Source organism: Cygnus olor, assembly GCF_009769625.2.
Source record: "Cygnus olor isolate bCygOlo1 chromosome W unlocalized genomic scaffold, bCygOlo1.pri.v2 SUPER_W6, whole genome shotgun sequence".
NCBI lineage: Eukaryota > Metazoa > Chordata > Aves > Anseriformes > Anatidae > Cygnus > Cygnus olor.
In genome coordinates, this window is record NW_024429077.1 from 799954 (window position 1) to 825052 (window position 25099).

General features: G+C 45.5%; 1 protein-coding gene across 1 annotated transcript; it reads left to right on the forward strand.

Annotated features, from left to right (window-relative positions):
* The first annotated feature begins 187 nt into the window (after nt 1–187).
* Nucleotides 188–24925, forward strand: LOC121062991 (transitional endoplasmic reticulum ATPase-like). The gene is made up of 17 exons (XM_040543306.1): nt 188–381; nt 6102–6213; nt 6603–6775; nt 9006–9148; nt 10790–10920; nt 14184–14315; nt 14680–14782; nt 16630–16763; nt 16986–17121; nt 18649–18761; nt 19410–19574; nt 19684–19806; nt 20803–21015; nt 22233–22541; nt 23459–23614; nt 23963–24117; nt 24531–24925. Exons 1-17 carry the CDS (start codon nt 365–367, stop codon nt 24634–24636), a joined length of 2421 nt encoding a protein of 806 aa, XP_040399240.1. The 5' UTR covers nt 188–364; the 3' UTR covers nt 24637–24925.
* Nucleotides 24926–25099: the final 174 nt, after the last annotated feature.

Here is a 25099-nt window from a genome sequence, read left to right on the forward strand (position 1 = left end):
GCCACGAAAATGGAAGCACTACGATTGGCTGACGGCCGTCGCGCTTGGCTCGTGTCGATTGGGAGGGGAAAAAGGAGAGGGGCGGAGCAGAGAAGGCGAGCGCCCTTTTTTTTCACCTTTCCCATTGGCTGAGCCTCCGCCGGGCGGAATTTCCGATTGGTCAACGCGCGCTGTTGCTAGGCAGGCAAGGCGGCGCGAGGCGGTGCGGGGCGGAGCTCCCCCTTCCGATGAGTCGTCTGTGAGGCCAAGGCAGCGCCGAGCGCCCTGAGAGCCGCCGCCACTCGCCGCCGCTGCCCGCCGCGGCAGCCTCTGCCCGCCGCCGCCCCGGTCCGAGGACCCCCTCGCCCCCTTCCCCCTCAGCGCCATGGCCTCGGGATCCGAGTAAGTGCGGACCGCGGCCTAGGCCTGAGGTGCCGGCCTCGGCCTCGGCCTCGGTCTCCCCCCCCCGGGGCTCGGTGATGTCGCCGTGCCCGGCCGGAGGGGCCCGGTGGCGGGGTTCCCGCTGCCCGATCCCGCTGTGTCATGCAGGCCCCGAGGAGGCGGGGCTGGGCGGGAGGGGGAGGGGGAGGGGGAGGGGCCGCTCTCCGCGTGTTCCCGGCCGGGCGTGTGCCCGCAGGGGGCCCCCGCGCGCGTCTTCCTTCCCCCCCCCCCCCCCCCCCCCCCCCCCCAGCCGGGAAGTGTTGAGTCACTCGGGGGGGTGCTGAGGCTGGGGCCTCCCCCCAGGCACGGGGCCGCTCGGCCCGGCGCGGCCCCGGCCCGCTTTTGGCCCGCTGGCCCCCTGGCCGGTGAGGGACCGGGCGTTGGGGAGGCAGACATATTGTGGCCGGGCCGAGGCGGGGTGCCCTGTACTGGCGGCTCCTGCCCCTCGGCCTGGCTTTGCTTCCAGGCCCGAGATCGGCTTTCACACTCCTCAGCACTGAGTTGAGTGACAGCAGTCACCCCACTCCTGTCCCACGTGCGTTGGGCTCTGAGAAGTGTTAAAAATAGCACCTGAAGAGAATTTCACAAATCCGGCAATGCCTCAATGACCTGTTTACCCTCCCAGAGGCACCCCTCATCCCCTTAGTGCCTGTTGTTTACGTTGTCCTTTTCTTTTGCAACTCCTGAAGTTCAGACCTGCTTGGTTCTACCAAGACGTGCTAAGAATTCAGTGACCATGGTAGAGCTTGTGATGGAAGCGATAGGCTAAAAATCCCATTTTGCAGCTGGCTGAGCTGAACGATGCCTTTAAAAGAAGGTCTGCTTTTGCAAAGTTGTCACCACCACATAGGAATCAACAGAAGTTACTCTGCAACTGGACAAGAGTTGCATCTTACCGCACCCAAAATTGCAGCTGTTGTTGGCAACCATCTTGCTGAGTTGAGCTTTAGCACTGCTGATGCAGTGAAAACTCGATAACCAAAGTTATTAAGCAGATATTCTTTATTACGGCACCAGGTGTGTGGGGGACCGCTCTGCCTAACACACACACACACACCCACCCCAACGGTTACTGGCAGTGTGCTTATATCAGTGGGACAAATACATATTCATTTTATTTCCCGTAAGTCTCTTGCATATTCATCAGGTCTCCCAAGAATCATCAACGTAGGTTCCCACCCCTATTCCCATGGAGTCCTTGGGTGGTCGGTCGTCTGGCATACTCTGGTGGTCTTTTGATGAAGGCCAGAAGTCTTCTAAATTCCTGACCCTTCCTGTCTTTGACAGACTTCAGCAGTCAAGCCAGTTCTTGCTGGTTCCATTATCTATGCATACAGTCTTTTGTTCCCTTATCTTTGGGTCGTTAACATACAATTGTGCTGGCTAAGACCTAGGAATCACCATCCTTTATCTTGTTCCCTGTCTCACTGCAAGAGCCACCAGAGCGTGGTTTCTGAAGAGATTCTCGTTTTTATGTGTGTACCTGCCTGGCGCAGCATTTAGGAACTTGGCATCTCAGGCATGGGGATGAACTCACTACTTGGTTTCCCTGTGCTGTTCTAGTATGTGGCTGCAGTCACCAGAAACATCAATCATTTGCTTTAATGGATAAAATGCATTGTGGATTTACAATACCTACCTGGGGAAGGCAGTTCAGTCTGTAACATGGATGTTCCAGGGTCAGGATTGTAAGAAACTACTGACGGGTTTGTCTCAAAAGAACGTTTGTGAGGACATTGATTTAAAAGGCCCACCAGCCTCCAGAAGGTGTGATTGTTTTCACTTTCATTGCTGAAGCTGGAATCGTTTTGAGTCAGTGACTTTTCCACTATATATTCACCACAGACTTGCAGGAACATCTTAGTTCCCTAGTTCATGGGAATTTTTGGAGATTAGTGCTTGTTTTCAGAAGAATTGCTCATCAGTAATTATCTTCTGCTCTCTCTTCATATAGTCTGCTGTAACGTGTAGCCTTTGGGCATTGCCATGTGCTGAACGAGGGGTGCTCTGACGCAAAAAAACATTGAGATGTTAAAAGTTGTTAAAGTGGCCCCCTCCCCTTCCCAGTATTAAATGGGTCTGTTGGGCTGCTTCGCTGAAAGAAAAGGGGACTAAGGATGAGACCTGGGAACCCCTTTTTGGGGAGGCTTCAGGGCTAGTACGGTTGCTTCAATTTTACTGATGTCTTGTGCTTTATGTACAAGTTCGCCCATTAGCTGTGCAGGGGATTATGTCCTCACTCCTGCCCTCTGTCTAGGGGCAAGTTTTGAATTTCCTTTTAATCCCCAAGCAGCTCTAAAGCTATGTTTTGTGTTCAGTTTGTCTCTCTGTTGAGTCAGTGAAAGAAGCAAGGGAGAAGAAAAGTGTGTGAGGGAGCTGACACAACGGAGGAGTTGGGGAGGTGATCTAAAGAAGCTGCAGTTTCTCTCTGACAGAAAACTCATTGGGGAGCTTTAAAAATTACTTAGGTTAGCTGTCTGCTGTGAGAAAAATCTCAATAATTTTCTTCAGACAGGACCTTCTGTGAAGCTATTTTATTCGCGATTGCAATGGCGGGCGTCCTGTCAGTCAGGAATGCATTTTAGTAAACAAATCATAACCTTTTATTCCCTATTACCCGACGCCTGATCACCTCCCCTGTTTCCTCATTGGCTGAGTACTACAGGTTCACAAGCTACTCGACGCTCCTCTATACCATATATGTACAATTTTTCTTCTTTTCAACCCTTTAATTTCTCCTTTTTCCCTTTTTTTTTCCCTTTCTTATGTTTTGAGAACTTGTGATCTTTGTTTTACTGTTCTCACACTGCTCATCCTGTTTTTCTCAAGCTTCCACCTTATTTTGGAACAGTGAGGCCTTCTACTGTCCACTTATCTACTTAGCATTTCTCCTTGTTATGACTACACAACTACCTTGGAATACAGAAAATTAGTTCTCTACTGCAAAAACACAACTTGGTTTCTCACACTGTCTTGGCCCCTCACTGAAGTTTACCAGTTTACCAGAGGATCACAACCCATGCTTTAGGCTTTCTAGGTTAGTATTTTTAATTCAGGCTCTCCTTCCCTGCTGCATAGATGTTGTCTGAGTGTGGTTGAGGGACGAAGACGTATTTTGCTCTGTCATTTCAGTTATCACATGAGGAATGCCCAGGAGAGATGCAACAAGGGCAAATGGTGATGGTAATGTTCTCAGCTGCTCCAGGAAGACTGTCAAAGTCCTTACACTTGTCTGCAGGAGAAACATCACTTGCCTGTGTAGCTGCCATGTAATTTCTTAACACCTTTGGTTCTTTGTCTGCACGACTCTTAGGTCAGAGAACTGAAGCTGAGCCCAAGCATTTAGATATGTGCGCTGTTTCCTGCATACCTTTATTCCTTTCTTAATGCCTCCAAGTTTTTCGATGGCTTTAAGTGCAGTAATGTACAGATAGCGTTAATCCAGCCCTTACTTCTTACTTAGGGAACTGCAGATTCAGTTCTTCAGTACTAAAATTTTGTTTTCATGTTCAGCAGAACTAAATGTACCTCTTGCTGTGTACTGGAAGATTGCTGAACTTTTTTTCCCCCCTCCAATTCTTATACAGCTTTTGCTTTATTGAAAGCTTTGGTTAAAAAACTTTCTCTTGTTGTCCAATTCCTCTTCCATTTATTTTTCTCTGGAGTCCCAGTCAATTTTTTAGGCTGCATTGCAATCTCTGTGTCCTGAGGGAGAGCTACTCACTTTCAGTGTCAGTTTATGCAGCCAAACTCTGGCAATGGTTTCTTATCAGAAGCTCTTTGGATCCACATCTCATGTGTGGAGGGGTATGAATTTCATTCAGCCTTTGAACTAAATAGAAGTATTGTTGCTTGCTGGTGTCCCCTTGTACAAGTTTTTAAATGCACCTGCTAAATTAATTTTCAGTGTCCAGGAGCTGATGCAAGGTCCTTACAAGTAGTTTGTTATTTCTGCCCACTGTTTTAACTACAAGATGCTATCTGACCTGACCGTTTATTTGTTTTAGTTTTCTTAGTGCTCTGTTAGTTTTTCCTGGAAATCCAAGCCCTTTTAGGACTCTCCTAGGACCATGTTTTAGCTTGAAGATGGAATTTGTGAGCTTCTTCCTGGATGTGTCCAGCAGACTTCCTTCTCTCTCTTTAGATTTTGCGAGTGGGTCTGTAACACTTCATGCTCATTGAAGATGTTAATTTCTTACCTATTGCACTCTTAATGAAGAAAGTGAAAAAGGCAACTTGGCCAGTGTTGGCAGTCCTGGAAAGACATGTTTTACAACTCCTTGTTCTGTTTGCTTAAAATAATGTTGCCCTCATTTACAATATGTTTCCTATGCTACTAGAGCTTATGCAAAGCTTGAAAACCTTTTGGAAACAAGCTGGCTGCTCTCATAGGCTTGTATTGTTCCCCTGTTCTTTTGAAGCCTCAGAGAGAGGAGCCAATACTGCACAGTCAGTCTTGGAAACACTTCTGTCTTGAGGGTGTGAGGGGTACCTCAGGTAACGTCATGCTGGAGGTATGTCACACCTATGATATACCTCTAAAGATGCAGTGAACATGCTAAGCAAAGCTCTGCTGCAATGTGCTGCGTTCATGCTGTGCAGCTGCTTGCTCTGCCACTTCCACTCAGGGTTTGATTTCTTCTGGTTGTTTTGTCTCTCAAAGAGCTAAACAGAGCCGGAGGGTGCAGCCAGCACGGCTGTCCTCAGAGCTTCCTGCTCTCTGCTGGTGCTTGCTGCTCGCTTAGGACAAAGACAGGTATTCTTTTTTGTTTGTTTGTTTTGTCTTGTTAGGTCAAGCACAAGTCTACATCACTTTCTGTTATGACCTATGGCACTTCTGGACTACTTTGAAAAAGTAGTCAGATGCCTATCAAGGGAAGTTCCAACGGTCTCTTGCTGTTTTGATTGGCTAATGTACAACTTCCAAGATCTTCTTGGTTCAAATTTATGTTTTTTTTATGAAATGAATAATTTGCTGTATTAGATTTTGAAGGAAGTGATTTAATCTGCCTTTCTTCCCTTTCCTTGCTGTTTGTTTTGCTTGATTTTTGTCAAGACAAACGAATTATCTGTCATAATTCTTGTGGTGTAGTGGGCTAGAGCTGCAGTGACTCCTATGAAGATGTTGCAGAAAGGTGCTTATATCCTTAAAAATATATATATATATCACATTTTTAATGAGCACTTGGATATTTCTACTGGCTTGCTGGGTTTAACTAATAGCCCTTGACAGGCTAAACTCTTACAGCTCTTCCTGTCAGGGGAGCTGCAACATTGTGCTTTAATTCCCCTATTTATCTGGGATTTGTCACCAAATAGACTTAAACTTTTGTTTCGGTTGCAGTGGTTACATGTGATTGCAGATGAGTCTGACTAATTCTTTTAGGCAAAACATCTTACAGTCAGCAACATCTCACTGACTGCTTCTTTTCACAGATAGCTTCACAGCTATTTCCATTTGAGGCTGGTAAGGTAGTTAATATTTACTCACAGAAAGCATTCTGGTTTGAACACCTGGAGTGGGTGCCTAGGAAGAATATTCTCTTTTGTCTTACAAACCGGTATGGTTTTTAAAAGATGTGACAACAAAAACCTATAGTTAATGGAGACCAAAGCAGGGGGGTAGCTGGAGAGGGAGGAGTGGTATTGCTTAGACTCATAACTTCTGTTTTCTTCCCCAGTTCTAAAGCGGATGACTTATCGACTGCTATTCTGAAGCAGAAGAACAGGCCCAATCGGTTAATTGTTGATGAAGCCATCAATGAAGACAACAGTGTTGTGTCACTGTCCCAGGTGTGTCATTGGTGAAAATCAAAGCATTTCATCTGGGTAATACGCAAGCTGTTGCTGTATATTAACTCGAAATTTAACTTTGCGATGTGAATCTAACTATTTGTATAAGAAGCTGTAGCTGTTACAGGTGAGGGAGGTGGGTTGTCTTGTTTTTGAGCACTCTTCTATGCTAAAACATATTTTGATGCTGAACTTTTAAGATTCTGTCAAGCTTAAGCCCTTAGTCTGGCTTCAGGATTAGCTCATGACCAGGGTAGTGGGATCCTGTGTCTTTGTGGATTTAGTTCATGTCTTCCAACACGTAATTCTCCAAAGTCAAGTAACTCTCCTTCACAAGCTCGAATTCTTGTTTTTTCAAAAGCTTGCTCTAATGTTGTTCCTGTTTGCAGGCAAAAATGGATGAATTGCAACTGTTCAGAGGAGATACTGTTCTGCTAAAAGGAAAGAAGAGGAGAGAAGCAGTCTGCATTGTTCTGTCAGATGATACCTGCTCAGATGAGAAGATTCGCATGAACAGGGTTGTTCGCAACAACCTGAGAGTGCGCCTGGGTGATGTGATTAGGTGGGGACTGCTTTGCTGACTGTTGCGTGTCCCTGAGTTGTCCAAATAACTTGTGCGCTGGCCCTGAATTCATTCAGTCAGTAGCAGAGACAGGATCTGCAGGAAGTATTCTTACATCTTCCAGAGGCGACCTCAGAAACATTTTCAAGTGCACAGCTTACATCAGGGATCTCAGTTAACTTTTGGGTGTGTTTCTGGTTGTGTACATATTGGGGTTAATACTAAAGAATGATGCTAAAGATTCTTGAAGTCTCTTCAGCACTTTCATGGGTCCAGGTCCTGTCATTAAATTGAATAGTTTAAATATTCCACTGCCATCAGTTTTCTTCCCAACTTTACATTGTCAGATGAATTCACAATTTTTTCTTGTCTAAATTTCTAATTTCTATGCCATTAACAGGGGAAAGCATTAAGCAATATTATAATTGATCTCACAGTATCTAGCTCAAGCACCAAGCTGTCCTGTGGCATACAGAAGTTGAAACTTGCTAGGAATGAATGACAAAAACATGAAGCAGTCAAATATCAAGATTAAAAATCCTCAAAGGAAGTTTATAGTCAGGTTATGTTCAGTTATGTTTCAGTTCTTGTTATAAAAGTAATTTTAGAATTAGGAATGCTTTAAAAGTGTTGCAGGAATTTTGTTGTGCAACACTTGAAGTACACATCATGTAGAATACATCATGGGTTACAGAAAACGGTTTCCATTCTATGATAGGAGTAGAGGGAAACTGCCTTAGCACTTCTGAAATACAAAAATGCTAATTTGCAGGCTTAGGTATGGGAAGGCTGACAGCTCCTCCTCCTGAGCATCTTCCTAATCTGGAATCTCCTACATGTTCTGGGAAAATTGGAACCTAGTTTCTGGCATTTTTCTTCCTGGAATGATACCTGGAATAATCTGTAAATGTAAAATATGTTTCATACAAACTTTGTAGAGGAGAGGGGTGAGGCTGTACCACCCATCTCTCTATCACTAGAAAATGCAAGTTTTAAACAGAGTTGGAACAGAACAGTGCTTTGACCCAGTCCCTGTGAAGTAAAGGTGAATTCTTAACTTAAACTGATAGGGGGCTGCTGTTGGAGTCTTTTCTAGTGTGACAATTGAGCCTCTGCCCTCGCCTCTTCTGCTGGGACTGTGTCTATAGCGGTTCTCAGCCCTCCAGATGCATTACAGATTCTTAGCTTTGTTGCAAGGGTCAGAGAACTTTGACACCTCTTGCCCTCATAAGTTTTTCTTGCTGATCTTTAATTACTTATTGTCTTACGTTCTGTGGCCTGGTCTCTGTCAAAATACAGATTCATGCATTAATCACTTCCTGCTTGTGGTCTGTAAACTGTTTTCCTTCTGGGACAGTCGGTCTTTTCCTTTACCCTTTTGCTGTATCCTCTCTGTAAAGCATGTGGTAAATGAATCTGTTAAGAGTCTCTCACAAAGCAGCATATGAAAAGTAGTATGCTCAGTTGCAGTTCAGTGTAGGCTTTTCTTAGCAGGCAAAGCACATTTGAGCTTTTTGCCTCTCAGCCACAGCTCAATACTCAGCTATTTCTATGGTAGGCTGTTTGCCTACCCTGTAAAATCACAACTGTGGTGTTTATTTAAAAAGCGGGAAAGGGCCTTAGGACTTTAACCTAAATGTCAGCCTCCACAAAGTGGGATTGATGGATGCCTGGCTGCAAGCCAATTACCACTGATTGGTACTTTGAGAACCTTGCTCTGAATCAGGGTTATCGGCAGCAGGGGGCTCTATTCCTTGTAGTAAGTTAGAAGAGAGAGATGAAGGAAAAAAGTTACCCCAAGCTCACTTTCCCTTACAGTTAGTTCAGCAGTTAGTTCAACAAAAAAACAAAAAATTAGCAGTTCAACAAAAATTAGCTTCTGACTCTCTAGGTTTTTTGGCTGCACTAGTAATTTCTGAATTTGCTGGGGATGGTGAGGGGCATCCTGGAAGAAGAGCAGAGGTAAGAGGAAAGTCTGAAACTCCCCAGCAGCCTGGATAGGGCTGAGAGGAGTGAAGGAAGGCATGTGTTGTGAAAACTAGCTCTCCCTTGGGCATGGTATTTACCTTGTCAGCATTGAAATGTTCTTAGGCAGGTGGGAAGTCTGAGCACGGATTTGGAGAGTCCTTTCTGGTGGTTGTACTGGCCTGGGAGGAGACATCACTGCCATTTCCAGACTCAGGTATAAGTCGAGGGTGATGTGGCTAACTGGAGTTTTCTTCTGTTGCAGCATCCAGCCCTGCCCAGACGTGAAATATGGCAAACGTATCCATGTGCTGCCAATTGATGACACAGTAGAAGGGATCACGGGGAATCTGTTTGAGGTCTATCTCAAGCCATACTTCCTGGAAGCATACAGACCCATCAGGAAAGGTAATAGCAGGTGTTATTGCAGTCCTGATGCTGCTGATTGTGGTCTAGTCCTGAGACTGAGTAAAGAGAATTTCTGGGGACTTGCACAGATTGCTACAAAGCATCAGACTGGCATCTGCAGAGTGAGATCTTGCTGGTGCTGATTCAATTTTCCCTAATCTTCAGAAGAAAGGGTAATATCTGCTACTGGCTTGCACAGCAGCATGAACATTCTGCTTTATTTTTTTTTCCTGCTACCTTGGATGGGAGTGTGTTAGAAAAGTCTCAGGTAGAACTTAGTTTAACAAGATTTTCTCCTAACTTGCTACCACTTGACAGGATTGGGTGTTTGCCTGTGTGTTCATCAATTGGTTGGATAGAGCAGCTGGCACCCTGACTAAATTCACTTCTTCAGAGTAATTCAATTAATAACTGGGAGAGTGCTTAGAAAACAAAATGCACTTTTGGAGCTGAGCTAGTAGCACTTCTGCTGGAACAAATAGCTCCTAATACAGTATGAACACAAGTTGAATGAAGTTTTCCAACTTCTGTAGCCCAGTTTAGCCAGGAGTCATAGTTATTAATATTATATATATTATTCTGCTTCTGGAGACGAGCAGTTACTATAACTAATAACAACTTATTATAACCACTTCCAAATAAGTTTTTATTATGTTAGGGCTTTTTGCATCTTCCCTGGTTGCTTCTAGTGCTAGAATTCTTCCCCTTTTTGAGAAAGTAGACAGAAGTAGAACATTCAAGGCTGCACTTCGCATGTCTATGTGCAGACTGGAACAGCCACTCTGAAAGTCGCTTCTTTGGAGCAGTAGTAGCAAAACCAATATGCAGATGGTGTCTAGAGAGAATTTCCCTAGTGAAACAGTCAGCTGTTGCTGTGCTTTAGCGTAAGGCACTGAGTCAAAATGGGACAGTTTGGGAGTTGGTTGAAGAAACCTGCTTTTGGGATTGAGTCTTGTGTTGCTCTGCAAATTTCTTGAAAGCTTTTTGTATCTCAGGGTGGTTTGACATTTCAGTCTGGCTTTGGCTTCTCCTGCCTTATGACTTTTCACTTGTGCTTGCACTATTTACTGTCTCTAGGCTTTACACTGGAGGCAGGCACCTCTTTTGTAAAGCGATAGCTAGTTTCTAAAGGAGACAGGAAAAACTTGAGCGTCTTACCCCTGGACCCTATTCTTAGCCTGTTTGAAAAGACTGTGGTTGCTTGACCTCAGTTTGTGACTAGGTAGCTGATCAAACACATTGTAAACCAGTTTGAACTTTTTTTTTCCTAAACTACATTTAAATTATTTTTAAGATTTTTTTTTTAATAAAAAATCGTTCTAGAACAGTTGAATTGGAACTGAATGGAAAATAAATGCGATTCATTGCCTTTGTTTGGTATTTAGGTAGAGTATTCTTTTCTCTTGTTTGCTGTTTGTTTCTGGATGAAATTTGAAAAGTTTAACTGCTGCAGATCTAAACAGTGCTCTGGTAGTCACGGTACATGCAGCTCTTGAGTCTAAAATGTAGAACAGCGTTAAAAATGCCAGTGGCATATGCATGTGTAACCTACTTCCTTATCCTCTATGGCTGCTAGTAGTACAAGGGTTGACATTTTGCAGACATCACCTCAGCAGGCTACTGAAATGTGGGATTTTACAGGTGACATCTTCTTGGTGCGTGGAGGAATGCGTGCGGTGGAATTCAAAGTGGTGGAGACAGATCCAAGTCCCTACTGCATAGTGGCTCCGGACACAGTGATCCATTGTGAAGGAGAGCCCATCAAACGAGAGGTGAGCTGAATCCTGCAATGCAGTTCTTGTCCTGAATCCACTCTGTCCACTGAAATCTGTTTCTGTGACAGTCCTGGAGAGCAGCAGAGTTGCAGTTCCTGGTTTGGCATTTTGTGTATTGAACGTTATGGTTAGGAACTCTGGTTTCAGGAGATGAGCTGCTGCTGAAGGTAGTGGAAGAAATGTGCTTCTAGTATTCTTCCTCAGACACTGAGATAACACTAATGCTTAGGTTTGCTGAGAAAATGGTACAATGTGATAGCAGCTAGTTTTGCATCTGCTTCCAGATATCTCATGCTGGACTTAGATGTATCTTTTCATTCCGAAATTCTGTTGATCCATAGCAGGGAGGACTTAATGTGTCGCTAAATTTCATGCCATGTGAAGAGAAAGTGATTAATGCTTTTTGAATGAGAAACTTGAAATCTTTAAACAGTTTTATTTATTTAATTAAATCTCTTACAGTATCTAGCCTTGAGTATCCCAAGTTTAAGGCAGCTTGAGTTACTTGTCTGTCAGGAGTTGGCCACCTTACTTTTGTAGAGTAGGAAAACTCAGGGATATGAGGTAAGGTGGCTGTATGCCTCATAAAGTTAGTTGCCTTGTGAAAAATTCACCTCTGTTTGATGGTTGTGAGGCACCAAATGAATCCTGTTTGGGCTCTTCAGGTCACAGCAGAGTGTTTGCTGCCAAGGCCAACAAAATGATGAATAGCTGGAGGCCAGAATAAATGAAGAGGGGCTGGGAGAGTGGCCTTATGCTAGAGAAGGGAAGGTGAAGGGGCAGGCTTTCTGGCAACTGCCTGATGGAAAGGTGTAGATGAATGGGTTCTTCTGAGGGTTGTGCCTAGGAACAGGACTAGAGACAATTGCAGAAGCTGGGTCAAGGGAAATTCCCAGTAGATGTTAGGAAATAGGTTTCCGCAAAGCCTAGAGCAGGACCCAGAGTGAGCAGGAATCTCCAGCTCTGGAGACCACCTTCAGTGCTTGATAGGGCCAGGCTCTGAGCAACCTGCTTCATGTAGTAGTCCTGGCTCTGTGGGGCTCTGGCTTGATCCCCTCTGAGATTGCAGGCTATGCTATTTTATGATTTTATTGTGGCCTTATGTTACAGATAACTAAGGCCAGTAGAGATTTGCACAGCCATAAGCAGAATGATTGCTGTAGGGCTGTACTGGAAGAATTAGCTACAGCTGGTCTTATCTGCACGTCTGAATTTCAACATTCTCAGTTAGTTTGAGCTAGTCCCAAAAAGAAAGCACTGCATCTGAGAACTGTATGGTAACTAGGGTATTTCAAGTGCTTAGAAATGTCATTTGCAGTTTAAGGAATAAGTGTATTTTATACTGGGCTTCGTTGTCTGTTTTTATTGGTTAGCCACATCAGAAGATCACACAGCTTGTTTTTGTGCTCGAGTCTGTAGGGAGCCTGCTAGCAGAGGCTGTCATTCAAGAGGTTGGGTTTCAGTGAGAGGTCTAGGTATATGCAGGCGTGGTGGTTTTACTCAGGTGGGCAGCCGAGTTCCACCATGGCCGCTCTCTCACTCCCCCTCCTCAAAGGGAAAGGGGGAGAAAATACGACACAAAGAGCTTGAGGGTTGAGATAAGGACGGGGAGATCGCTCAACAATTATCATGACAGGCAAAACAGACTCAGAGTAGGGAGATAGTAAGATTTATTGCCTATTACTAACAAGCTAGAGAAGTGAGGAACAAAGGAAAGAAACCAAAAACGCCTTCCCCCCATCTGCCCTCTTCCACCTCCTCCCCCCGAGCAGCGCAGGGGAACGGGGGAATGGGGGTTATGGTCAGTCTATAGCGCTTCTTCGCTGCCGCTCCTTCTCGGTCACTCTCGTCCCCTGTGCTGTGGGGTCCCTCCCACGGGATGCAGTCCTTCCCGAACTGATCCGGCGTGGGCTTCTCACAGGCAGCAGCTCTTCAAGAACTGCTCCAGATATGGGTCCGTACCACGGGGTCCATCCCTCAGGAGCAAACTGCTCCAACCTGGGTCCCCCATAGTGTGAGAAACACTCCGTAGCCAACAACTTAGGCTCAGGCGAGGATCTCAGTGAAGTAGTAATTTATTTGCAATTGCAATGGTGGGCGTCCCACAAGCAGGAGCGCACCTACTAGTTCCATAACAGTTTATATACTTTATTTCTCGAGGACTGGGACCCTCCCCTGTTTCCCCACTGAGTGGGTAATCCAGGTTCACAATCTATCCGGTGCTTCACAGACTCTTTGAGGTGGTAATGTTTCTTACACAGTGATTTCCGCCTAGTTGTTCTAAGGAGTCTGGTTGTCTGCATTTTACAAGGTTGTCTGTTAAGCTTTCTTATCACTGCAAGCATATCTCAATACCACATTCCTTCCCTCTAAACAATGTAACTCTACAAAAACAACGTTTTTATTCCCACAATGGGCAGCAGCTCCTGCCAGGTCACCTGCTCCTGCGTGGTCTCCTCTCCACAGGCTACAGGTCCGGCCCGGAATCTGCTCCAGTGGGGGTCTTCCACAGGCCACAGCCTCCGTTGGTGCAGGTCCACCTGCTCCACCGTGGTACTCCATGGGCTGCAGGGGGACAGCCTGCTTCACCATGGTCCTCACCACAGGCCGCAGGGGACTTCTGCTCCGGTGCCTGGAGCACCTCTCCCCCTCCTTCTTCACTGACCTTGGCGCCTGCAAGGCTGTTCCTCACTCCTCTCACTCTCCCAGCTGCTGTGTGGCAGCATTTTTTTTTCCCTTTTCTTAAATATGCTCTCTCAGAGGCGCAAAACAACATCACTTATTGGCTCGGCTCTGGCCAGCAGTGGGGCCCTTACCTAACATGGGGCAGCTTCTGGATTCTTCTCACAGAAGCCACCCCTATGGCCCCCTGCTACCAAAACCTTGCCATGTAAACCTACTACAGCAGGTAATTTCCATTGTATATCTGGGAAGTCAGAGCTAAGAAACAGTTGTTGAAGACACCAGGAAGACTTGAAAGTGAGAATCTCAAAACAGCAAAGAAACAACAATGAGCAATAGCCTAGATTCCTGGTTCTGTAAACTGGGAGGGATTGTTGAAAAGCTAGGACTGGCATTAGCAGTGTGTGGTGGCACATTACAGAGAAGCTCACCAAGTGTGAAATAGGGTAAGAAAAGAGGCAGCTAAAGGTGGCTCACTGACTAGTACTGCATTCCGTTAGAGTAAACTGAACACACCAGAATAATGATAGAAAGTAATTGTCTTCACTCAAATGTCTAATAAACTTCCTTCCTGGTAGGATGAAGAAGAGTCACTGAATGAAGTGGGCTATGATGACATTGGTGGCTGCCGGAAGCAGCTGGCTCAGATCAAAGAGATGGTGGAACTTCCCCTCCGACACCCTGCACTCTTCAAGGCCATAGGGGTGAAGGTAAGCACTTGCCTTTGCTGTTGACTTTGATGTAGGAGGTTTATGACTTATTGGAGGGGAATAAGTAACTGTTTTTTTTTAATGCTGGTATTAGGAGACTATTTCCTTATGTTTTAGGCATAGATTAAAATGCTGGCACTTGTAAAGCAGAGTGATGCTTTGAATCATCGCTGTCAGTTGCTGGCAAGGTTTTTGTTTGTGTGTCATGTAAAGTAGTCAGGGTGTTGATGGTTGGATGGCAGTTGTTGCATGAGCCAGCATCACAGTTTCGGACTGGCTTTATCCAATGCTTGGAATTCACTGTGAAGCTACTCAGGCATTCAGATACTAGCTTACCAGCTAAATCTCTTGCCTCTGTCCTCAGCCTCCACGTGGCATCCTGCTGTATGGTCCTCCTGGCACTGGTAAAACGCTGATTGCCCGAGCGGTGGCCAACGAAACTGGGGCCTTCTTCTTCCTGATCAATGGTAAGCTTGGTGTCTGCTTTGGACCCAGAACTGTGTGGTCATTCTTCCACATAATGGTAGTGAATGGTTTAGATAAGGCCACCTTATAGCCACCTTTGTGTCCTTGACATCCTTTCTTACCTCTTTCAAGTGCCCCACTGAGGACACTTAGAGGCCACTTGTGTGGAAGCATCTGTCCTAGTGGCACTGTCCTTAAACTTGATTGTTTTGTAGCAGTGGTTGAAAGACAGTTTTGTGATGCAGGAATTTGGAGTCTGTCTATCTGAGTGTTTATGTTGGTAGGGGCAGAGCTAGGAGGGAAGCAGTAAGATTATTCTATGTATATGGGCATAGAACACTCGTTTCTGTTGCTGCCAGCATGTTTTATTCAGAAAAGAATCTGGTCTGCACTGCAGTTCTTTTTCCTTCAAGTACAGCACAAGACCTGTTTTGTTTCACATAACATTAAATTAAATGTTAACACATTTAAAACGTTCCTGAAAGCTATAATGAGTACCTTGGAACTTACCTACAAGTGACAAAACCTCATATTGTTCACTCTCACCTGTAGCAGTTGAGGTAGATACTGGTTTATGGCCATTGAAGACCAGATTCTGAATTTTCCTCGCTGCTATTCTGTTCCATTTTACAATCAGTGCTGGAATAACCAAATATTTGTACTTGAGGAGCGCTGCTTTTCTTCCCTGATTTCAGTCAGATCAATGAAGGTGAAAGCAGTGGATTGTACAGCACAGCATAGCAGAGACCAGCAGTAGGGAACTGCCTCGCTTTTTATCTCAAGATGTCAGAAGTAAATGGGCTGTTCCTAACCGTATGTCGCCCTTGTCATCTACTTCCTAAGTCTGTGGAAGGTGTCACTGTATGCTAATAAGCCAGCCTTTTCTTTAGAGACTTGTACTTCTAGTGCATAATAAAAGTAACATTCATTGTCAGAATTAGTGATGCTTTCTCTGTTTGCCTGTCCCAAGCCTTCAGCTGCAGGCAGTGCTGTAAGCAGAACTGGTATGAATTGGTGAGTTACTTGAAGTGAAACAGTCTGGTATCTGCCTGCGCCAGTGGCTCTGCAGCTGGTTCACTTCAGTCAGCTACAGCAACTTTGCATCCTGAGGGTCAGGTTTCTTTTCCTCGGATCTTTCAGAAAGAGCTTGCTTTCTCTTTGTGACCACTCCTATCATCATGATGGAAAAATCTAAAGAGAATATATCTGTAAGCATTAGGGTCAGCAGTTGTAGGAAATCTCAGGGGACTGCTGTGTTCCTTCTGGGATTGATGTGTTTTTACTTATTTATTTTTAACTCTTTGGGGGGGAGTTTTTGTTTGTTTGTTTTGTCAGGCTGCTTGTTTTTGTTTTTTTTGCTTGTTTGTTTTGTTTTTGTTTTGGAACTCATTTATAGGATCTTACAGAGGTAAATGTGTACCCATGTAATGCAAGCTAAAGACAGCTTCAGTATCTTACAGCTTTTTCCTTCCCTACCCTGATAATTTATCACCATATAATTTGATTGCTTCTTTTGCAAGCTAGGACTGGCATTAGCAGTGTGTGGTGGCACATTACAGAGAAGCTCACCAAGTGTGAAATAGGGTAAGAAAAGAGGCAGCTAAAGGTGGCTCACTGACTAGTACTGCATTCTGTTAGAGTAAACTGAACACACCAGAATAATGATAGAAAGTAATTCTGCATTCTGTTCTTGCCTGTTCAGCTGCAAATTTAGCGAACTTGGTTGATAGTGTTTGCTTTGGCTTGAAATATAGATACTCCCATCTAAATGTTGTACTTAAAGAAATCACCTGCATGCCTTGGGGCTAGCTGTGTCTCTTCAGGGTGCCACAGTGCTGCTGTTTTTCAGGTCCTGAGATCATGAGCAAGCTGGCTGGTGAGTCTGAGAGCAACCTGAGGAAAGCATTTGAAGAAGCCGAAAAGAATGCTCCTGCCATCATCTTCATTGATGAACTGGATGCCATTGCTCCTAAGAGGGAGAAGGTAAAGATAGCCTGTAGGAGGTAAAGAAGTGTCTGTACACCCTTTTTGGTGGCAGCTGGCATGAATCTGTCTGAGTATAGGGTAAAGCAGCAGTTAATGCTTGAACTCAGGCATGAGAAGAATCATAGACAGTTCACAATGTTTGTTAGCAGCTTGTGTCTCTAATGTCCAGCTCCTGTGCTGTAGAGCTTTTAGTCTAATAATTGTTTTGTCTCTCTGTAGACGCATGGAGAGGTGGAACGTCGCATAGTGTCTCAGCTGCTGACTCTTATGGATGGACTGAAACAGAGAGCACATGTGATTGTTATGGCAGCTACCAACAGACCTAACAGCATTGACCCAGCACTCAGGAGATTTGGTAACCAGGATTGTCATCTGTTTTCTGTATCACTGTGGTGGTTTTACCCTGCTGTGCAGCTGAGCTCCTCCACAACCTCTCTCTCACCCCTCCTCAAAGAAAAAGGGGGAGAAAATATGATGGAAAGGGCTCAAGGGTTGAGATAAGGACAGGGAGATCACTCACCAATTATCATTATGGGCAAAACAGGCTCAGCATAGGGCGATTAATGTAATTTATTGCCTATCACTAGCAGACTAGCACTGTGGGAAACTAGAAGCAAACTAAAAACACCGTCCCCCCCCATATCAACCCTCTTCTGTGTCCTCCCCTGAACATTTTTTTTCCCTTTTTTTAAATATGCTCTCCCAGAGGCACAAATAACATCACTTATTGAACTTGGCTCAGTTCTGGCCAGCAGTGGGTCCCTTTCTGAGGATCTGGAGCTGGCTTCTCTCTGCCATGGGGCAGCTGCTGGGCTCTGCTCACAGAGGCCACCTCTGCAGCCCCCCTGCTACCAAGCCCATGCCATGTAAACCCGATACAATCAGATGCTTTGTTACAGACTATGCTTTGGGGGCCTTGTAAAGATTGAGCAGAAATTAATATTAAATGTCTTCTGTGTATTTCATAGACTATTGATTTGTGTCTAGCTGCTGCTTTGTAATTAATTTCTAGGCTTCTGGCCTTTGAAATAATTTTGTCTTATTAGGTTAGAACTTGTAGAAATAACAAAATACTTTGAAATCACGTGGTAGTCTCTGTTAGGTGAGGCTAGCTCAGGACACACTGAAGGAGTAAATGGCTGCTTGAGGGGATGTGTGTGCCTCAGGTTGTAGAAGAATTGTCTGACTTCCCTTTTATTAATGAGGAGTCTGGTAGTTTCCAAGCTCCATGTTTTAAAAACTCTACAGTGTGAATGAATGTCTGGTGTATGAGCAGTTGGTAAAGTGTGTAACAGCAAACCTGTCAAGCTTGCAGGAGAAAAGGGCATCTTTAGTGTGTAGAGGCATGACTAGAGGCAAATGATAGGTGTATGTACCTTAGTTAATATCGCAGTAATATATAGGTTTCCTGCCTCCCCAGATAATGGGGCAGTTTTTTTCTTTCACCACCTGGGTTTTGCTATGATGATTACTGTAGGAAGTTCTAAAAAACTAAATCTGTCTCTCAGAATTCACATACTCTTATGATGAGGACACAAAGGTGGAAGTAAACAAAAATGCCTCATGGTATGTTGGTTAGGGGAAGTATCCCTTCCTACAGATGAAGCTTGGAAAACGTTGCTGAACCTGTAGTACTCTGCTTTTTGTAGTCTTGAAGTCTAGTTAATACAGTAGTTCCACTTTTCCTAAATGGCTAAGGCCTTTCTTCCTTTCTGACTCTGCAACTATGCTGATACATGCTGTAGAGAAACCCGAAACTCTGACATTTTCTGAAATTATGTCTGTGTGGCTTGTCATTATGTCGTTCAGTCAGAGGAAGACAGCAACTGCAGCTTCTTTGGTTTGCAGAATCAGCAGCTCAACATATGTTTTGTACTTCCAGGTCGTTTTGACAGAGAGGTAGATATTGGTATCCCAGATGCAACTGGGCGCCTGGAGATCCTGCAGATCCACACAAAAAATATGAAACTGGCTGATGATGTGGATCTGGATCAGGTGAGCAGAATGCTGTTGGGAAAGCTTCTCTCTGCAGGCTAACATTAGCTGATGCTGTGTTTTGTAGTGGCAGAGTTGTTATGGCTTTGATCGTATAAATGCAGTTGCTCATTTAGGACAGTGTGAAAGTGGGTGAACGTGTGATCTCTGGGCTTCCTTCCAACTAGTTTACCAGTGACCAAAAATCCTTGCTCACTAGCTAAAAGTGGCGTGGCTAAGAGAAACAATTGTGTATCAGTCCAGCCTGCACATGCCTTGCCACTGTTCTCCTGGGTTTGTTTGCTGTGGTATTCTACTAGTAAACCTAAAACAGCTCTCAGGGAGGTGAGCGAGTGGTGTGGTGACATGGGATACCGTATGTAAACTCAGTTGGTTCCTGTTATTTCTGTCCTGAATGAAGAACTCCAGTCTTGGGGTTATCTTTCTGTGTTGTGCCATCTGAATTTCAGTTGCAACTTTGATCTCAAGTGGGAGATGGAACAGCAGTGTCTCTGCCTGCTAAATATGTGGTGGCACTTCTCTTGAACCCACAGTGGAACACTGATGTTTCTGTCCTCCAAAGTTTCATTGCACCTCCGAGTGAGTCACCAGAGCATGCAGAGTGCTTGCTTGTGTCCCTGTGAGTCATAGTCAGTGCTTTGCTTTCAGGTGGCAAACGAGACCCATGGACATGTTGGTGCTGACTTGGCTGCTCTTTGCTCAGAAGCTGCTCTTCAGGCTATCAGAAAGAAGATGGATCTCATAGACCTAGAAGATGAAACCATCGATGCTGAAGTGATGAACTCACTGGCTGTGACCATGGATGACTTCAGGGTAATGCAAGAGTGCCCCTCTTTCTTTTAGGTGCAACGTCTAATTGTTTATCTGAAGCATGTGAGCATGACATGATAGCATTATTTAATGACGTTTCTTCTAACGATAGTGGGCTCTGAGCCAGAGCAACCCTTCTGCTCTTCGGGAGACTGTGGTGGAGGTGCCACAAGTTACCTGGGAAGATATTGGTGGTCTAGAAGATGTAAAGAGAGAACTCCAGGAGCTTGTACAGGTAAGCATTTCCAGCTGATTTTTTGCCTAGTCAGCTTAAGTAATAGTTATGGTGGTAAAATCCAGAACCTCTTCATATTCCTGTTTGGACTGTGAACAGGGTAAATGCAGTTTTTATGATAACTGCTTGTAATGGACTGAAAATACCACGGTGTTCCATCTTAGTGAACTTAAGGAGAGGAAGGTGCTGGGAAGCAGCATCAGACTTTCCTTAGTTGAGTGTATGATGACATCTTTCATGTGTCTTGTGCTTAATGCAGAAGTTCTGCCTCTCATAAGTGGAAGTCAGCAAAGCAATGGGACCATTGCTGAGAATCCTGTTACATGGTGGCTTTATCTGCCAGAAGGTGAACAAAGATTCTCATGCAGTGAGCTTCCAAAGAGCTTTTTATTGGTGTTACCATCAGGACAGGTGAAAAATGATTGTGAAGCCTTCTGTGAAGGGAGACAAAAAGTCATGAATGTCTGTGGAAACTTCTGGTGTCTGCATCAGGATGGTTTCTTTCTGATACATCCCTGCTCTCAGTCGTCACTATAGAGGCAATGTGTCTGTGAGTTAATAATAAATAAATAGAAGTCTAATTTTCTGGTGTTAAACCATCACCTAGCTCTGACCTTGCTGCTGAGGATAAGTGCTCACATTAGGCACCTTGCGTGTCTCTGGAGGGCAGAGCTGACTAGGTTGGATAATGAGCTGTTCCCTTTCGCTTCTGCAGGGCAGAACGAAGCTGGGGTTAAGTGTGCTGGAAAACTACCCAAGCTACTACCCAAAACTACCCAAGCTGGTGCTTAGTTCTTAGGGATAAATAGGCTTTTTAGGGCAGCTTTACAATTGAGCTGTGGTGCTTTTCAAACCAGTCCCCAGCTAAAAACTCTAGTGGCCCTGAGCAGGCAGAAACTTGTGTTTAACTCACTAGAAATCTAAGATACTGTTTGTGTTAGGGGCAAGGCACAGACCTGCTCATCACAAGAATTTTTTGTTGTTGTTCTCCTGTAGTATCCTGTGGAGCACCCGGACAAGTTCCTCAAATTTGGCATGACTCCATCAAAGGGGGTTCTGTTCTATGGGCCACCTGGCTGTGGTAAGACACTTCTGGCCAAAGCCATTGCCAATGAATGCCAGGCAAACTTCATTTCCATCAAGGGCCCAGAATTGCTCACCATGTGGTTTGGAGAGTCTGAAGCCAACGTGCGTGAGATCTTTGACAAGGTAAGTGTTTCTTCTGCTCCCTGTGCTACGTTTGTGCTGAGATGCCCCCAGAACATCGTCTCCACTGTGTCTGTCTTACTGGCCCAGTTCTTATTTGTGTATTTTTTTGTGTTTTCTTCACTTGCACTGTGAGCAGGGGCTGCTTTCCTGATGTTAGGGAATTAATCCTGTTTGGGAACATAGCTATTTACATGTTCTTTCTCCCACTACAGTTTGCATCTTTTGTTAAAGAACGATAAATGTGCTAGTGCCTTAGCCATGAGGCTGGCATTAGAGTGACATAAATATCCTCAACATACCTTGAAAACTTACTTTGACACCTCATTAGCTATTACCTTCTATAGATTTTCAAAACATCCTACAGGGTCTTGTCCTGTAATATGCATGGCATAGAAAGGAGTTCCCCTCCTGCTGCCCAGTTCCCTGTAGATAGTGTCGCCTCCTGTCCCACGTAGGGATTACCATGGGAATCCTCACTGTTGTAGTCAGGGAAGCTGCTGAAAGAGCAAAGCAGGAAGGAGAATGAGAGAGGAAAATGTAGGTTGGGAAGGAACCTCAGAGGCCATCTGCTCCAGCTGTTTGTCCAGAGCAGGAAGATAACTTGGAAATCTGGTTTGTGTATGTCTCGTGTGTATTAGTTGATTTGTACATTAGCAACCAAGGATGGAGAATCCCAGACCTCTGTGGGTCTGTGTGCTAATGTTTGAACTCTCTGATTGTAAAGAATTTTTTCCTTATTTCTAACTGGAATTTTCTTTGCAGCAGTTTGCACCCATTTTCACTGCGCACCTCAAAGAAGGATCTGACTCCTTTTGCCTGTAATTACCCATTAGGTAGCTGAAGACAGGGACTGGATTTGCCCCTTCTATTTGATACATTGTGACTATGGATACCCCAGTGCCTAAATAACCAACTGACATCTCCAGATCTTGCTGGGAGAGTTTGGTCCTGGCAGATTGGTCGTAGCTTTCCCTCTTTGCATTAGAGTTACCATACTTCTGTTTGGTCTGCGATGCTCTCAGCTTTGGGGAAATTCACCTTGTTACTCAGAATTTAATTGAGGGTTTCTAGAGCAGCTCCTCCAAGCTCTCGAGGCAGTAGTGCTCTGGTACTCCTCTGAGCTGCTGTAATTTTAGGGTATGCTTAGCGTGAAATCAGTGTGCTCCTCGCCTGGTGTTATTTAACAGGGACTAATTGTTTCTCTTTGCGTTTTGCAGGCCCGCCAAGCAGCCCCTTGTGTGCTCTTCTTTGATGAGCTGGACTCCATCGCAAAGGCTCGAGGTGGGAATATCGGAGACGGCGGCGGTGCTGCAGACCGTGTCATCAACCAGATTCTGACAGAGATGGACGGCATGTCCACCAAGAAGAACGTCTTCATCATCGGTGCCACCAACAGGCCAGACATCATTGACCCAGCCATCTTGCGCCCTGGCCGCCTGGATCAACTCATCTACATCCCCCTGCCTGACGAGAAGTCCCGGGTTGCTATTCTTAAGGCCAACCTGAGGAAATCACCAGTTGCTAAGGTAGGATCCGTGCCATGACTGTACCTGAGTTGGTTTTGCAGTGCGCTGCACGTGCTCCTCACGAGCTGGGGACAGAGAGGAGGGCTGGGGACTGCTCCATGCATTGCAGAGCTGGGAAACCTTCCATCCCTGAAGAGTGGAAATAGATGGAAGAGAGATAGGGGGAGGCTCGAGTTCTAAAACGAGGTACCAATGCAGCTAGATATCAGTGTGTCAGCACAGCAGGTCTTTGTCATATAGTAGAGTTCTGCCTACAGTACAGGAACGCCTGTTATGGAAAGATGGAGGAGATTCTTGTACTCTGAAAGAAAAATAAATGTAGAAAATGGGGGTGGGAAATGGAAATCAAAGAGGAACCATTGCAGTTAATTGTTGCTGAGCTCTTTCATAGGCAAGAGTTCTATGTCTTGCCTAGGAAGCAGGCAATAATGAAACTCATAGGGTTAATCAGAGAAAAGCAGATGTCAAGCGAGTGTGCAAACTTTTTTAGGCCATTCTTACTTTTTAAAGTACTGCTGTGAAGGAAAGCTTTAAAGAAGCTTGTAGTACTACTCTGTCAGTTGACAGGAAGGAGGAGAGGAGGTTGTTTGTCCTCCCTATCTCCATTTCCAGTCATTTCATTTGACTCCTAATGCTGAGACCTGAGGAAATCACATCTGAAAGTCAGCCTGTTTCTTCTTGAAGGTGAACAGTGCAGAGGCATTTGTAGCTGTGTAGCAGGTTCTTGCTGTGAGTGGGGGGAGTGTGGCCTGCCTTTGTGTGTGGTTAACTTTTACCAGAAACAAGAGCCTTAACAGCCTGCCGTTCTAAAATTGGCCAAAATTAAGGCAGCACCTTGGTACTGTGGGATCTAAAGGCACTTCTTTTGTCACCTGAAAATGCAAGGTGTAAAGGACAGTCCTCTTGATTTTCCCTAGGATGTTGACCTGGATTTCCTAGCTAAGATGACCAACGGCTTTTCGGGGGCTGACCTGACAGAAATTTGCCAGCGTGCCTGCAAACTGGCCATCCGCGAGTCCATCGAGAGTGAGATCAGGCGAGAGCGTGAGAGGCAGACCAACCCTTCTGCCATGGTGAGTGGGGCACTCAGCTTTCCCTGCTCATGAGAGAGGCAGCCCGTCTCTGCCCATGGGTGAGGGATGATGCGTTCCTCTCTGTAATCCTCAGATGAGAATGAGTAGGCTCGGCACAGAGTGCTGAGCTGGAGCACTTTGTTTTCTTCTTGTGGGAGGGTGAGGGCCTTCTGTTGTACCTCATCATTGGCATTGCTCAGAAGGCCCCTGCTGCAGCTGTGACTCAGTCTGCTGCAGCATCCCTCTCTAGCCCCTGCCTTGGGTGGGTATTGTTGTTTCCTGACCCAGAGGGGGGCTGTGGGTGGGTGTGCTGCCCACAGCTCACCTGGGCCCTCTGTCCCACTGCAGGAGGTGGAGGAGGATGACCCGGTTCCTGAGATACGCAGGGATCACTTTGAGGAGGCCATGCGCTTTGCTCGCCGCTCTGTCAGTGACAATGACATCAGGAAATACGAGATGTTTGCACAGACTCTACAGCAGAGCCGTGGCTTTGGCAGCTTCAGGTAACCATGAGGGAGGTAGGGAAGGCAGCGTGGCTCAGCTAGCCCTAGGAGCAGAGCACTGAGGGCAGCTTTGCTGTTCTCTGGGTAACAATTCCCTCTTCCACCACGTTTTCTGGTTCCCCCCAGTGTGTACAGCAGCCAGCTGAGCACATGGTGGTACAGGCTGTGCTGCAGGTCAGTTGTAGCTGCTCTGTTAGTGCTCCTGAAGCCCATCAGCCCTTTTTCCTTTAATGCAAGCAACATCTGGCAGCAGTGTAAACCTTTGCATCACCTGCCTTAAGGCTTCAGCACATTTCTCCCCTCTTTCCTACTTGGCACCCAGGAGTTGGTGTGGAGGGGAGGGGATTGTGCTGAGCTGTGAGGAAGCTTCTGAAGAGCATCTCTTCTCTCCCCTTCTGCACTGCTGCCTGCAGGTTCCCATCAGGAAACCAGGGAGGCACTGGTCCAAGCCAAGGCACAGGAGGTGGCAGCGGGGGCAATGTGTACAGTGAAGACAATGACGACGATCTCTATGGTTAACTCGCTGTCCTCATTGGACCAAACTCCAAATCAGGCCACGTTGTACAGGGAAAATCGAATGTTCAGCGGACTCTCAGATTCTTCATTCCTCAGTCAGAACAGTGTAGCTGCACATCAGACTTTGTACAGGGAATGTTTTCTGCAAATGCAAATACAGACCGATGTTCAGTTGGGAGGCAGACAGTGAATTAACAAGGAGGGGAACCGACTTAATTTCTGAGAAATTTCTGTTCTAGTTTATGTGGCAGAATCAGCAGCTTTAGCAAAGGGTACAACACTAGCCTGTATTTAAAAAAAGTAAAAATAATAATAATAATAATAATAAAAAAATCCCACAGAACTCTAGCCAGGCCCCTGGCAATTCCTTTTTGTGGTACTGCCACAGCATCAGCAGCACTGCGTCTGCCGTGTCTCGCTTGCTGTGTGAGCACTCCTCAGCTGCCCCTCATCTGTTTTGTGCATT